Source organism: Ochotona curzoniae, unplaced genomic scaffold (genome assembly GCF_017591425.1).
Source record: "Ochotona curzoniae isolate NIBS_2020 unplaced genomic scaffold, NIBS_Ocur_1.0 scaffold_1852, whole genome shotgun sequence".
Taxonomy (NCBI): Eukaryota; Metazoa; Chordata; class Mammalia; order Lagomorpha; family Ochotonidae; genus Ochotona; species Ochotona curzoniae.
In genome coordinates this window covers 13,675,776-13,690,903 of record NW_024467087.1, presented here as the reverse complement: position 1 = coordinate 13,690,903, position 15,128 = coordinate 13,675,776, and the positions used below count along the sequence as shown (strand labels likewise).

Below are 15,128 nucleotides of genomic sequence, written 5' to 3'. Positions count from 1 at the left end.
GGACACAAACTGGAGCCCATATGGGATCCTGGCACATGCAAAGCAAGGATTTTCACTGCTAGGCTACCATGCTGGGCCCAGAATACCCTACTCTTACATGTGCACTGCATCGACAATCTTTCTTTCTCTCTCTCTCTGAGTGGATAACAAAGGTAAGAAAATGTTCTAAATAGATTTTGTTAATGGTTTAAATGAAGCACAATAGATGGAATTAGAATGAGAAACGACTGAATTGAATTCGAGATGTGAAGAATTGTAGCAGAAAAGGGGTGATTAGCATTCCTCTTGAGAGGGGTGGAACCAGAACACAGCATTATATTTAAATCTCTCAGGACAAGATGGCCTCTGACAGGACAGTATGAACACATACAGCTTCATTACTTTCTAAAGGATCCATTAAACTCACTGATCCATAAAACACTAGACACTTGTCTCAAATGATACCATATTCTTAATACCTGCAAAATGAAATTGTATGTAGGTTAAGATGAAACAATCATCTACTATCATGCCAATATAGTTAATAATAATGTGCTAATGTCATTTTGTTGTTGTTTTTTTTTTTTAATCAAAACTACCATGGTAATTTAAAGTATTGATAGAGGGAAACTGGGTGAATAGTAACAGAAAAACTCCCTGACCACTTGTGCAACTTTTTAATACCTCCAAAGTTATTTCAAAATAAGAACCCATCAAAACTCCTATCAAAGAACAGAGAATTCCATGTGAATTAATATCCGAATCCAAAAATTTACATATAATAATAATCAAATCTGATGATCTTAAAAAACACCTTCATCCTGAGATCTGATTAAACTGAACTCATGTATAAATACAACCAAAATTACAGTCCAACACACCTGATTGCTCCCTTCAATAGTACTACTCTTTTGTGCCAACTTAGATATATAAGCTGGCACCCTAAAACCCATAAGGACCTTCTTAAAGGCCTTTGAAGGTTATTCCAACATAGCCATGTGCTCTTAGGGGAAAAAAAAAGGCAACTGCAGTTTTCACAGACATATCTGTGGGATGGTGTTTGTCTTAGCTTTTAAGATGATGAAGTGTGTGGGTTCGATACCCAGTCCTGCCCCTGGTTCCATCTTCCTGGTAACGTAGACTATTGGAAGCAGCCATGGTGGCTCAATTAATTAGGTCCCCATCATGCACACGGGAGGACTGGCTAGAGTTCCCCACTCCTGGTTTTGGCCTAGTCCAGCCCTGGCTGTCACAGGCATTTAGGAAGTTAACCAGAGCAGTGTAGACTCACTGGTTCTCACTCTTACTCGTTCGCACACTCTCTCTTTGCCTATCCCCATCTCTCTCTGCTCAATAAATACTTTTGTCAAAAAACCCCTGCTGGTAACTGTCAAAGTTACAGCTGTGACTCACAAGTGATGGCATCTGGGCGTTATGGAGCATAAGCTGCATCTGCTGGGCGAACATGGCTGCGGCAGTCTTCTGTTGGATCAGATTGTTGCGCCCATTAACCTCCAGCTGCGATCTGAGGTGTGGAGGGGGGTGCAGGTACTTGCAGTTGTCTCGAGTACACCGGCCCTGATAATGGGGAACCAGATAGGCTTTCTTTAGTTTTTCTAAAAATCTGATAGGGTTACAAACATAGCAAAAGTTTATAAATTAAGCTTTTAGCAGGTGAGAGCAACTGCAGTAAATGCTTCACAGAATTAAGCCTTTTAATTTTCACACTCATCTTGTAAAACGAATCATTTATAATCTTCATCTTTGAGGTGAGGAAGCAGAGGCAAAGAAAGGCCAGTGACATGTGTGAATCCTCAATTGCAAAGTTACAAAGTCAGAAAAACTCAAATCCAGTTATCTGATTCAAAACACATTCTCTTAGCACTCTATTTTAACTTTGAGATGCATCAACTTTTATTTAAAATATAAAATACTAGGGATAGCACATTATATTACTATACATTAAAAAAATGCAACATATCCTGTAAAATGCACTGTCAAATTAAGCAAGATTAGTAATTTAGATTTACAAATAATTAAGACTACCACTTAATAGCTACACATGCAGAATTATGTAAATTTTGGACTGTATTAGTCAGGACAGTCTAGGCTCCAAAGCTCTTTTTTCCCCAAACCCATTCAATGTGAGGAAATCCGATGACGTTCTATTAATCTAAGAGTGAATTCCTTTAGCTGCCGTTCCTTGTTGTTCATTAGCTTCTACAAGCAATGGCCCTAGATCACTTTGACAGTTGAGACTAAAACATATTTCAGAGTTATTTAGTTTCATTGAGGGGTTAAACACTTGCACGACAGAATAACATGTCAGTTCTGTAGACTCAAACATACCTTTAGTGTCACCCAAGTGCTGGTACCACTGTTGGCTATGGTGTCCACCAATGTGGCAGCAAAGAATGTCTCTGTTGCAGGTGCTTACTGTGATGTCATAATGTAACCTATTGTTATTTTGAATTCATGAACAATATACAAAGGAGCTAAAGATTATCTTATCTTGGCCAAAAGGTCCATCACAAGCTTTTTAAGACAAAGGCAAATGATTATTTTTTTCCCCTTCCCACAGATACTAAGATTATATATAGTACATCAGGTTATGGGGGAGCAAGAGGGAGAGATTAAAAGGCAATTTCTTTTCTTCTTCTTCTTCTTTTTTTTTTTTTTTTTTTTTGACTAGACATTCTGAATCCCAGGAGGGAAAAAAGTCTGTTCAGTATGTGTTTCCATTCAACACATGATGTGTATTCCCTTTATTTGCAATGCTTCAATGATTTACACAATTACTTCGCCATATTTAGTTATGTTACCATTAAAAACATTCTTATAATTTTACTGAAATTCAAGGCGTGTTCTTCAAATCTTTTATGGAGCATATAATGCCAATTCAGATACACTGCAACTGCTCATTTTTGGAGTGCTCATCAATCTTTAAAATATTGTAGGGTTGTTAATCGACATGTAACACTTATATCTATTTATGCACCACACACTTCAATATATATATGCAATGTAAAATGGTCAGATTGGCCCATTAGTGTGGCCGTATCTTAAACACTTATCATGTCTTAATGTTGGGAACATTAAAAAAATCCTCTCTAGTAGCTACTTCAAAATACACAATTAATTGTTGTCAATCAGTTATTCTATTGTGCTATCGGATATTAGAATTTATTCCTCTTATCTGACTGGACCCTATACCCACTAACCACGTTAAATTAAATGGCTCTGTTGTTTGGCTTCTCTCAGCAAGAGGCTGTGCTGCAGGTAGAAACTAAGTGATTTGAGAACAAAACTCTGCTAGGGCATTCTGGATGCAACGCAGCAGTCAGCCAAAAGCAAAAGCCATCTCAGAAGCAAGTTTTCTTTAGGAAAAGGAAATGGACCAAGACAGACCAATGTCAGGTATCAGAGAGTGGAAGTTGTAAAACAGAAATACTGCCTTGATGGGAGTTCTTGGTGGGCAATGACGGAGCCTCAGGCAGCATACATGCCTAAGGGAACTGGCCACGTGCATGCTCTGCTCTCTTCTCTAGGCTTGCTGTCACATCTGAGGACCTCTTGGCTGGGACAGTGATTAGTCAGTAAACAAAAGACCCACAGGTAATCAAGTTAACCTGAACTATCATTCCCCAAGGGAAAAGAAGCTGCTGATATAGGCATCAAGTAGTTCCTCTTTAAGGGCAACCCTCTGGCTGCCAGCTTTCAAAAATCTATTGTTATCTGTCTTTTCTCATTACACATCACTCCTTCTTCAGCCCCTGGTTCATGCTGCACATCAAGCTATCTGAGAAATTAAAAGATGTGTTATTGGTTTTTTTTTAAATTGTTGAGTTAGTCCTTTTGCTTCTCCTATTGATTAATTTATTTTAAAATAACTAAGTTAAAAATTATATGGCATCTTAGTTTCAGTGCGCCTGTATAAGTTTCTGGCAAATCCTGGGAAAGGAATTTCTTGAAAGAAAGAGTGAAGAATGGCATTATAATCTTCTTTTCCTGAATTTTTAAGTGTCCTAAGAGTAATTACATAGTTTCAGCACATACAAGCACTATATGAAAGCATCATACATGCCAAGAATTCCAGTAATAGAGACCTTATCTCCATGAATGTGGCTCAAGAAAAACAATAAGCTTCCATTTACTTGTACCATGTGAACTGCATCAAAGCAAAGTCACAAGGCATTTAGTATCAAGACCGGCTATTCTATATAACAGGTTACCTGGGTCAGAATGCAACAGGAGGCGGCATTTGCACTCGGTAACTTCTACAGTCATCTTTGGGGTCTCTCTTACTCTTTCCACATTCTAACATTAAAAATTTCCCCAAAGCTCAGGCCTAAATCCTTTTCTCTCATCTTTAATCTCTTCCCTGGGGAAACGAAGTTGTTCCAAAGTCCCATCTTTGCAATTGTTCAGATCTGAAAGCTCGAGCTTTACCTCTGACCTCCCTTCTGACTTTCAATCCTTTTTATTACCATTTGCAGCTGCATTTGGAGATCCTGTGCCCTAATCAGATCGAAATAACTGACTCCCGACCTTCCTTCTCCTTTGGCTATTTTCATCTTGTTCATACTCAGATATTGCCCAATCCTTATGTTTTAAGGCAGTTACACAGCTAAAGTGAGAGAAGAAATGTGGCAGCTGCTGACCAGATTGTTGTAGGATTGAAAAGCAATCTAGACTGCTTTTTCTTACAATCAGCAACTCCTCCAGCAAAAAATATATACGTATATTATGTAAATACACATATGATATGTACATATATTATAATATGTGTATCTTACAAATACATATATTAGACATGCATATACGTTACATTGCACACATATTATAATGTAAATATTATGGTGTAAAATATTAAATTGTATGTATAGAATATGAAGCATGTATGCATATTATGTAATGCATATAATGTGTATAATTCATATACATACAAATTCAAATACATATATGTGTGTGTAATAATGAGGAGATTCTTTTATACTCAGGAACTATAAAAAGATGAATTAAAGCAAAAAGAAAAAAATGAAATTTTCTCATTTTTTACAATGAGGTCCTTAATATCACTTTCATTGAATGCAATGAGAGAATCAGTGTATTGACAAATTTTCTGCTTATACATTGACAAAGAACTAACACACTTCTGTGCTTTTATACAGATATGTTACATATAGTAATTTAAGGTTTTTCTTGAAAAACTGATGACATTATTTTCAAAGTAAAAACAGTACACAGGAAGAGAAAAAAGAAATTACACTTTAAAATTACATCAGGTTGAAGTTATGAGGCAGCAGGAGATTTAAAGAAACTTATTCATCTCAGTTATGAGATTTTTGTTGATTTATAAGGCATTCTTTTTTGAATGACAGAATCCATAATTTAATTCTATAACAATGCAAATACATAGTGATGCCACCTTACGAGAACCTGCTGCTTATGGTAAAGAAAGCTTATAAAAAAATACGCATTTTCTATCCAAACAATAGATGTGAAGACCAAATAATTTAATATTCATGTTATCTGTGGAATACAATGTTTCCAAAGAAAATGCAGCCCTTCATATTTTTTTTTCAGAATGACTTTAGAATTCAGGATAATATATTTACATGCACCACACTTGGTGAAAATCAATCTCCTCCCTAAAGCACTCATTCGTCAAGAAGCTCAAACTAAATTATATAGGCCAGAGTACTTTAATTGGCATTCGAAGGGGAACACACTTTCTGACATTTGGTATCACTTGTTTCTGATCCTTGTAGGGGGATTAGGTTTTGGTAAATCGTGTATGGATGGGATGAAGTAGGGGTAGGGGAGAGACTGATAAAACAGTTGAGTTAGGTAATCATCTGAGATTCTTGTCTATTCGAAAGCAATGACTATTGTCTAAAAAGATTCCACTGGGTTCCTAGGCCAACTAAACATTTTTGAGTGGGTAACAAGATACCCTGTTACACCAAATCTATAACAAAATGATGCTATCTTGGTTCTGGAAAAAAAAAAAATCACCCTTAAAATGGCTCTAACCAAGCCACAAGTGCCCCAAACTCCCCTCCTTCAAATTTAGACCCACAGGTGCGGAGTCGTTAAAGTATTAGAATGTATCCGAAATGACTATGTTGTACTTGTGACCATCACCATTCTCTAGAAGAGCAGGCTATATCCCAAAAGAGCAGTGAAGGCGAGTCAGGAGATCCAAATCAATCCCAATCTCTCACCCTCTCGTCTTACACAATTAAACAAACATTAAAGAGACTGGAGTACAAACTCATTCCAGTTCACTTCCATTTCGCCTGTTTTCCATTTCTTTTTGGCCTTCAAGTTGTCATTCTCCTCTGGTCTTTCACTATGTTACTGAGTTACGAAAGCAGCAAAGTGATTCAATAGGAAAAGAATTCTCTGCTGAAGTAAGTGCTCCTACACCTGCGAATCTTCTAGCTCCCCTTTAGCATCTACGGTCTCTGAAAATGCAGTCGAAAAGCAGCAGGGGGAGAAAATGGCCAATGACATTTCTGAACTACATCTGCATCAAAAGTTGATGACAAAGGAAAAAGTTGTGAAGCCTGTATAAAACCTCCCAAACTCAATCTACTGCTTTTTTCCTACCTTCGGGCTTTTCATAAATGAGCACAAAGCCTTTGATTCAGAGAGAAAAGCAGCATTGTGGAGATTCAAATCCCACCTAAGTTTTGGGAGTTGTGAGAGCTGAAGTCTGTCAGATACCAAGCTTCCCATGCACTTGGTGGTAGGAAACCCCTGTGAAATGCACTTTTTTTTTTATATTCATGAGAGAAAGCCCTAGCATCCATCAAAATAAGAAAAGGACCCTAGGAAGCTGAAAATTACCCTTTGTCAGTCACAGTATCTTAACAAAAACACATGTCTGTAGAATGATTTACCTCTTCAAATACATTTGGAAGTATATGGAAAAAAAAAATAACCAAAATACGTTCTCTCGAATAACTAGATTATATCAAAGCCATAATCCCATTGATCTGCCAGACTACTGAATTGAAAGCTAAATGTCAAACAAAGGCATGGAGCAGATATTTGTTCTAGGAAGAAAAATGGTGTTATTCCGTTTTAATAATCATATGTTAAATGAAATTCCTATTGATATTTGCTCACAGTAACATACATACATGCAGAACCAGGGCTTTTCACAGGAAGTACCAGTGATTTGAGAACTACAAATTTACATGTACTAGGTTTGCCTGGTTCTTGCAACCACCACAGACCTATCAAAAGCTAGCAAAAACCTGAGAGAGCTGTAAGTGACTTAACATCAACATATATTGAGTATTAGCCAGCATTTTAACGGCTATTTCCCCACATTCTTTCTGTTCGAAACCGGGCTTTACAAAAATGGCTATAATCTTCATCACTTTCTTCTCCAAATATTCTACTACATATCAACATGAGCACATAGCATATACGCACAAAAAGTATGCTTAAAATCCTACAGATGACTTCTATTTTTATGTGAAGTACAGGCAATTAATCTTGGGAGAAGAGTATTTCATTTCTGGAATATACTGAAGACAAAATCAATGCAGCTGAAACTACACCTCTCCCCACCATTATTGTTAATACTGCGTCCCATCTGTTGTCTTTTTTTTTTTTTATCCCTCTTGGCTTTTAAAAATGTGTTTGAAAACATCTCAGAAAGAGGAAGAGAGAGAGATCTTTTAGTTTACTCCTTTAAATGGCTGCTGCTACAACCAAGAATGGTCCATGCTGAATCCCTGAGTCAGGAACTCTATCCTGTTTCACACGTGGAGCATTTCGCTAGGAACTGGATCAGAAACGAAGTAGCTGGGACTTGAACTAGTGTTTCAATATGGAATGTCAGCGGGTAAACCCACTGTACCACAATGCTGGTCCCAGCTTTTGGACACAACCCATACAAAGCAATGGTTTTGGTGCAAAGTAAGTATCAAATGTGAGCTACACAGGCAACTGGAAAAAAGAACAAAGTGATTCCATCGCCCATCTGCATCTGGAAAGCTTTTTCAATCTCGACCTCTCCAAACTCAAGGGAAGATTAGGCTTCCACAATCACGCTGCTGTTCTGAAATAAGCCACTAAGATAATTTAATTCCCAGAATTGAAACAACGCAGGGCTGGACCGGATTTTAGGGAACATGTTGTGTACCTTTATCTCACAGAAAGTGAAGGCCATGGGAGTGAAGCAACTTGTCTTAATTCCCAAGCAGCTCAGCAATGATGAAAGCCAAATTTCCATCCACTCACCATGCCAAGCAGATTCTCTGGGTGAACGTGTCTGGCTCTATAAAGATTATCCTGAGACCACCTACCCACCCCCACCCTCAGTTATCGGTCCCTTCTCTGGGCCTGCACCTTGTACTTAGTTTTATCATAGCACTTATCACTGAGTCTGTCAATAAATGGTTTGGATGCCTATTCCCAACCCCCCCCCCGTCCCTCCCCCCCCCACCCCCCTACCCCCCTGTTAGACTTTGAGCTTATCTAAAGACAGAACCTCAGTTTCCAAATCTCTGCATCTTCAAGTGTGTTTCTAAGCCTGGTGAATAGTAGCCAACCCATACAAGCTTGTTGCACTTTGTCAGAGTAATTTTTACAGGGCATAACCCTTAAGTGGGTTTCAGAAGCCTGATTGCATCTGGTCTCCCACATGAGAGCATTTGCAGGGAGCCGGAGCAGAAAGGACCAGCTGGGACTTGAATCACTTCGTGTTCCTATCAAGGATACCAGCAGCAGCTTAACCCACCACACTCTCTTGCTATGTCCTTCCCCAAATTCTTACTTCTCCCTCCAAGAAGAGAATACTCAACACATGATTTAGGCTGTTCCTGCTTCTTTTCCAAATAAATCTCAATTCTGTTCAGTTCCAAGACATAGCTAACTTGTAACTTCTTTTCTTCTTTTCTTTTTTTTTTTTTTTTTTTTTTTCTATGAACACAAACCCTAAGGAACATATATATGACCATGATGGCTGAAAAATGCTGGTAATACAAAGTGTAACTGAACAGGAAGTAACATGAACCCATGAGGCACACAAACATGAGTCAAGATCCAGGGACCTCTTTCCACAAGCACCCCCAAGATACAGTGTCCTCCTCTCCCTTTCTACCCCTACTGCAGAACAAAAGTAGCAGCTACTGATCCATATCTAATCAGAATGTGTGCGTGTGCTCACAGGGCTTGTGCTTGCCCAAGGGTTGCCTGGATCTCCAGAGTGGTTTAGAAGCAGGTTTTTCCAACTGACCTGCCCTGAAGCCAAAATTCTCTGAACAAGCAGCAGGTCAAATGCCCTGAAGCCACTTAGACAAGGCTGGAATTTGTGGCTTTAGGAAAATCACAGCTGGTGGAACTTTCTTGTGAGTAGCTACCGCTTACAAGTAAAATGTTCCTGGCTTCACTTCATGGCCGCATTCACCTTTATTCACAATACACAATTATTTTCAAATAAGCACAAGCTTGAAATTTTTCTTTGACGATTTTTGAAAAGCAAAGAACGCTAAAAATCCTACTTGTTCTTCATAATGAAGCCAGACTGCCTCACCGACAATAACCGAACCCGATTCCTGCTTCCCTGCACTCCGTCTGCTCTAACCAAATACCTTCCATTGCTTTCGAAAAATATTAACTTGGCTGTCTGGGCAGTTACAAGCTCTTCAAAAATGCATTATTTCTTTACAAAATAGACTACCGGGATCAGATTAAGACCCAAAGACAATGGAGCACCAAGTTAACAAAAGTCAGAAGGCATTCCTGGCTCAAAGTACTCATGGGAGCCGTCTTTAGAGCAGCGTTAGGACAGCCAACACAGAATAGCATTAAATACAGAAAAAGGGGGAGATAGTAATGATATTCAATTTCTTACTCCCAGGAACAAAACAGAAAAGTATACAACTTCACAAAGAACTTACTACATAGGCCTCCTTCTTAAATAGCATAAGAGATGTCTCTCTCTGGCCCATTCACCAAATCTGCTCTTAGGGTTCCTCTGCCCCTTTTTTCCGGACACCCCATCCCACCCCCACCCACAGCAATGTACAAGCTTCTTGCATCCTTTTCTTCCCAGCTATGGTTTCTGCTTACAATTCTACCTAGGGATGCTAGAGTTACAAACAACAACAACAACAACACAGGACTCCCAATAAAAGTTCAGGAAAAAATGAGTAATTTTTGGTCAGTGAACATACACCCGGCACAATATTTTATCTGGCAATTGTTTTCCTATGTGTTCTACTCAAAAATCCACTTCACTTCTATATGTTAAGGGCCTAGGCAAGCCCCCTCATCGGAAAAAGCACGCGTTCTCCCAGGCCTTCAGTTGCCCAAAATAAAGCAGAAGACTTACCTGATCAGCTGCAAGGAACTTAAGGAAGTTCGCTGGTGGAGAAAGATATTTTTGATGCTGTTGCTCCTCCCTACCAAGTGGGAGGAGCTACGGGGCTGCTACAGTATCAGCCACTCCCTCTTCTCACTCTTCCTTCCCACACTGAGTATGCAAACGACCCTGATGCCTGCTGGAGCTTCCCCTTATGGTTAGAACCAAACGGGGAATGGTGTGTGGCCCAGATCTGCCTGACTTCTGACTCTAAGAGCATAGAATCATTTTTTGAGCACATGAAGTGTTCCATCAAGATAAGACTTTCTTTTAACAGGTTTTTATTTTTGTGCCCAGGGGTAAAGGGTGGGCTAGCATTTTTTTTTCCAGCCCTGTTTATGGAATATTCAAATTCAAGCAAAAGTCATTCATTAAAACCCAGGAAAATGACTGCTTCTTATTATATTTCTAAATGCATACATAGGATCTCTGTAACTACTTATTCTAAACGTGCAGAAGAATAGCTGTTAGTTGCATAGATATCTTTTATAATCTATTCTTGATTACTCATATGAAGAGAGGGAAAAGTAGAGGGGCATGACTAATTCTAATGAACCAAATAATATATTCAGGAAAAATGGCTATTCATAATAGCCCTGCATTACATACTATCACAAAACTGGCAAGGGCAGACATTCAAGAATCAATTACTAGACACAGTCCTGAATTCATTTTTTTTCCTCTTTAATAATGCAGACACGTTCATAGAATTATCAAAGCTTCAGAATTAGTCAGGTCAGAAAGACTGAAATTGTACTATGCTGGGGGAGATTACACCTTTCCATGCATATGCTTGTGATATTAAGCAGAAAAGCTGCCAAGAGTCCTGCAGACCTTTTAGGCTCCAGGTTGGACCACAGACCACCAGTCCCAAGACAGCACCTATACAACCTGCGTTTCCTTCTCAGATGATTGCAAGAAATAACATACTATATTCTTCTCTTAGAGAGTGACCGTGTGCCAGCCATAACTCTCCTATGTGTTCCGGTCAAGACATGTGTTTGCTTTGGTTAGTCCAGCATTTCCCAACATGGTCTAACTGGCCCCCCTTTTTACCAAATATTTGTTGCCATCTGTTCTTAGAGCCCCCTGTGAAAACCTGGATTGAATTCAGCTTCCTCATTGTATTGATAAAGACCATTAAAGCTCAAACCAAAGTTGATAGCATTTTAAAAGCCATGTTAGTTTTCTCTCACACTCTCATTTTCATTTCCCACTAAGGCATGAATTCCAAAGAAATGCATCTTTTGTTGAAAAGACTTTATTTTTTCCTTTGTTTGATCTCTGGATATCCACCAAGAGACAAATTATTCCTAGGATCACCACAATGTAACATGTCATCTCCACATCCCCTTCTGAATGTTGCTACATTTTTGTTTTTGTTTCCTTCTTTCCCATGATACAGGTTTGCAGAGGTAGGGATGATCCCCTCCTCCCCCTACTCCTCTTCCTCCAGTCCTAGTCTCCTCCCTCACTGTTTCCCCCATATTATTACAATAGTACAGTCCTTGAGAGATAGTCACAAGTCCATCATTCTGCTATTTACGTGTATCATGGCATTGTAAGTATAGGCAATGGTTAGAGAGTCCAGCATTCTATTGTCAAGACATATTTAAGTTTCACTGGGAGTCCTCTTTGCTATTCAGGAAAAGAAATGCATACTGCAACATATATTCACTTCCTGGTATGCTCTCTCCATTATACAGTTCATTTATGAGAATATATGTATATACCTGTTTACCTATGTATTCATTTGTTTAGTATTTTGTATGAATATTGCCTTATATTAAAGAAACATATGACATTTGTCCTTTTGGGTTTGGCTTACTTCACTGGGCATAAGGGTCTCCAATTAGGATCACTTTGTTGCAAATGGTATCATTTCATTCTTTTAAATGACTCTATATTGTCCCATGGAGTAGATGTACCACAGTGTCTTACCCAGTCCTCTTTTAATGGACATCTGTGTTACAGGCATTTTTTTCAAAAGAACAAATTAAAATGCTTAATAGTCATATAAAAAAAATGCTCAGGCTCCCTAGCTGTCAAGGAAATACAAATGAAAACCATAGTGAGGTTCCACCTAACTCCAGTGAGACTGGCCTACATCCAGAACTCTGCTAACAACATCTGCTGGCGTGGATGTGGGAAGCAAGGTACCTTCCTTCACTGCCGGAGCAGCCACTATAGAGGTCAGTATGGAGACAAGTCAGACAGATTTTCTATGACTTAAGGGTCTCAAATGAGTTTTAACTACATTAAAACTCAAGAAGTAAGATGGCATTAGCCAAACCCTTCAATTGTTGAGGGCTTTGCTTTTGCACTAAGCTTAAAAATTTGGGGTTTCCACTTGGCAAAACTAAATTTCGTGTCATTATGCAAAAAGAGATTCAAAGAAGAATTTAATTCAGTTTTTTAAACAAATGTATAAGGATAATATGAGAAAGGCAATGAGTGCTGTTCAGATTTAAGCAATTCATCTTTGCAGGCCAATAGAGTAACTAAGAATCAATTAAATAATTATGTTTTTGAAGCCAGCCACAGATTCTGCCATCCAATGGTTATATACATGACAGACAGAGTTTATTGATTTATTTTAGCATTTTGAAATTAGGAGCACAAAGATGCTGAACATGAGTCTTCTTTCAAATAATCAAGTGTTTTTTTTCACATAAAGAAATGTAAATGTGTAAATGTTAGGCTCTTTTTTTTTTTGCCTTAGGGCTTAACAGGTTAAGCCACCACCTTCAATGCCAGCATCCCATATGAGGACTGATCTAGTCCCAGCTGCTCCACTTCTGAGCTGGCTCCCTGTTGGGAAGGCCATGAAAAATGGCCAAAGTGTTAAAATTTCTTCCCCCAAAGGGGAGACTGGAAGAAATTCTGGTGCCTGGCTTCCAGTCTGGCTCAGTTCTGTCTATTTCTGCCATTTGGGGAGTAAACTAAAAGATGGAAGATTTTGCTCTCTCTTCCCCTCTCTTTGTAACTATGTCTTTCAGATAACATAAAATAAATCTTTTAAAAATGTTTTAAAATACATGATCTTAAAATGATTGTTTGTGGGTTTTAAAGTCTTCAGAATGAAATCGAGTTCCAAACTCCCAATAAAGCCAAATGTACCAATTGAAAACAGTCATTTTCCTCACACACCTCCGTTACTAGCAAACCAATAGCAACAATACAATTTGCAAGTACTAAGTTCTATATGGTGATATGGACTGCTACTGAAATATTTTGAGGCTTGGATCAAGTCAACATTTTACTGGTGATAATATATTTTCATCACCAAAATTCTTACTTGAAGTTGTGGATTAAATTGTTATTAAAATGCAAGGAGTTGAGAATATTAGACAAAGCCCCAAGAAAGACTCCAAACTCCAAGTGTACTGTGCATTTAAACAAAGTGGCATTTTTAACCAAACAATTTTTTTTTCTAAAAAGCATCTGAAAATCAAACTAACTTATTATTTTTGTCCTGCAGACATGAAAATAAGGAATTTATTGATATAATTTCTTTCTTTTAAAAGTAAAACTCTAGCCTAGCTGGGCTGTATATCTATCAAATATATTAAATCTCTTCCAAAATATTTCAAAAGTATGAACAGAAATGACACAGTTCAAAATGAGAGTTCTGTGATTTTTTTTCAAATCAATCCGTTCGTTTTTAAATGAGCTTCTCACAGTTGAATTTACTAAGCACAGCAACTTGTTACGCTCACCATCTGTTTTCAGAAGGCAGTTAATATTTGATGATGACAAAACTATTCTCAGGATTTAAAGTAATAAACAAGGCCATTGACAAACAATGTATCCAGCAACCAGATTAGTTAAAATAAAGCTGTAAATCCAGGGGGTTTTGCTTTAACAGATAGCAAGCAGTCCATCAACCACAAATGGCTCATGCTCTAATGCAGAAGATATCTTTGGCCAAAGGCAGCCAAGGGCGAAAAATAATGCAGAGAATGGAGAAAAGGAAGTATCTTTGAAACCTATCCCTGATCCTCCCTAAGTTAGTTTAAACCACTTGGAAGTAGGCTTACCTGGAAAAGTAGGGCACATGTCAAGATATGGCATCTTTAAAAATACACATTCTCTTTACTAAGAACCAAAATCAACACAAACTTGGTCAACTTCAGAAAAAAAAAATCTTTCTTAAAAACAAACTAAGACTCTCTATGATAAATTCAATTCCATCCTGCAAAATATTTGATAGGGTGCATACAGTGAAATAAACTCTACAGGAAAAGGCATCATCATGGCACTTCTTTGCACTTTTTCTATCAAAGGCATCTGGAGCTTCTTTGGTTTCATTGTAGTTCATGTATTACACAGAGTGTAGATACTACATTCCAATATAGAAAGTCAAGTGACATTTCAGATGTGAACTAATTGAGACCACTGAGGGGTGTGCTGGATAATAATCATATATGCAGCTTTAATGCATGTAATTTGGCAAGGAACACCTGCTAATATGCATTTAGAGATCATGTTGGAGCTCTCTGCAAAATTAGTTTTCCATTAATATGATAAAAGTAGTCAGAAAAATAAAATGCAATGAAGGGACTTAAAAATGCTGCAATTTGAACTGCATTTTCCCCCCATCATGTCCACCTGAGTATTACTGGCTAATTTTATGGTGTATTTGTCATGTGGCAGGTGCTAGTCAAATGCTCTATATGCAATATCTCATTTAATCCTCATAACTGAGAAATCAGAGGCCCAAAAGTAAAGGAAAAGGTCCAAGCCAACTAACAGAACTAAT

The 15,128-nt window shown here is 38.1% G+C and overlaps 1 protein-coding gene across 3 annotated transcripts in view; it reads right to left on the bottom strand.

Moving 5' to 3' along the window:
- The window catches only part of MBNL3 (muscleblind like splicing regulator 3), a 63,109-nt gene that overhangs the window by 26,063 nt on the left and 21,918 nt on the right, over positions 1-15,128 (bottom strand). For 2 of the 3 annotated variants that reach the window (XM_040999442.1, XM_040999443.1), the window contains exon 2: positions 1,393-1,557. In XM_040999442.1, the coding sequence (XP_040855376.1) occupies positions 1,393-1,557 (165 nt within the window). Of the gene's footprint in view, positions 1-1,392; positions 1,558-10,336; positions 10,352-15,128 lie in introns of those variants that run through there. The other variant, XM_040999444.1, reaches the window with a different exon arrangement.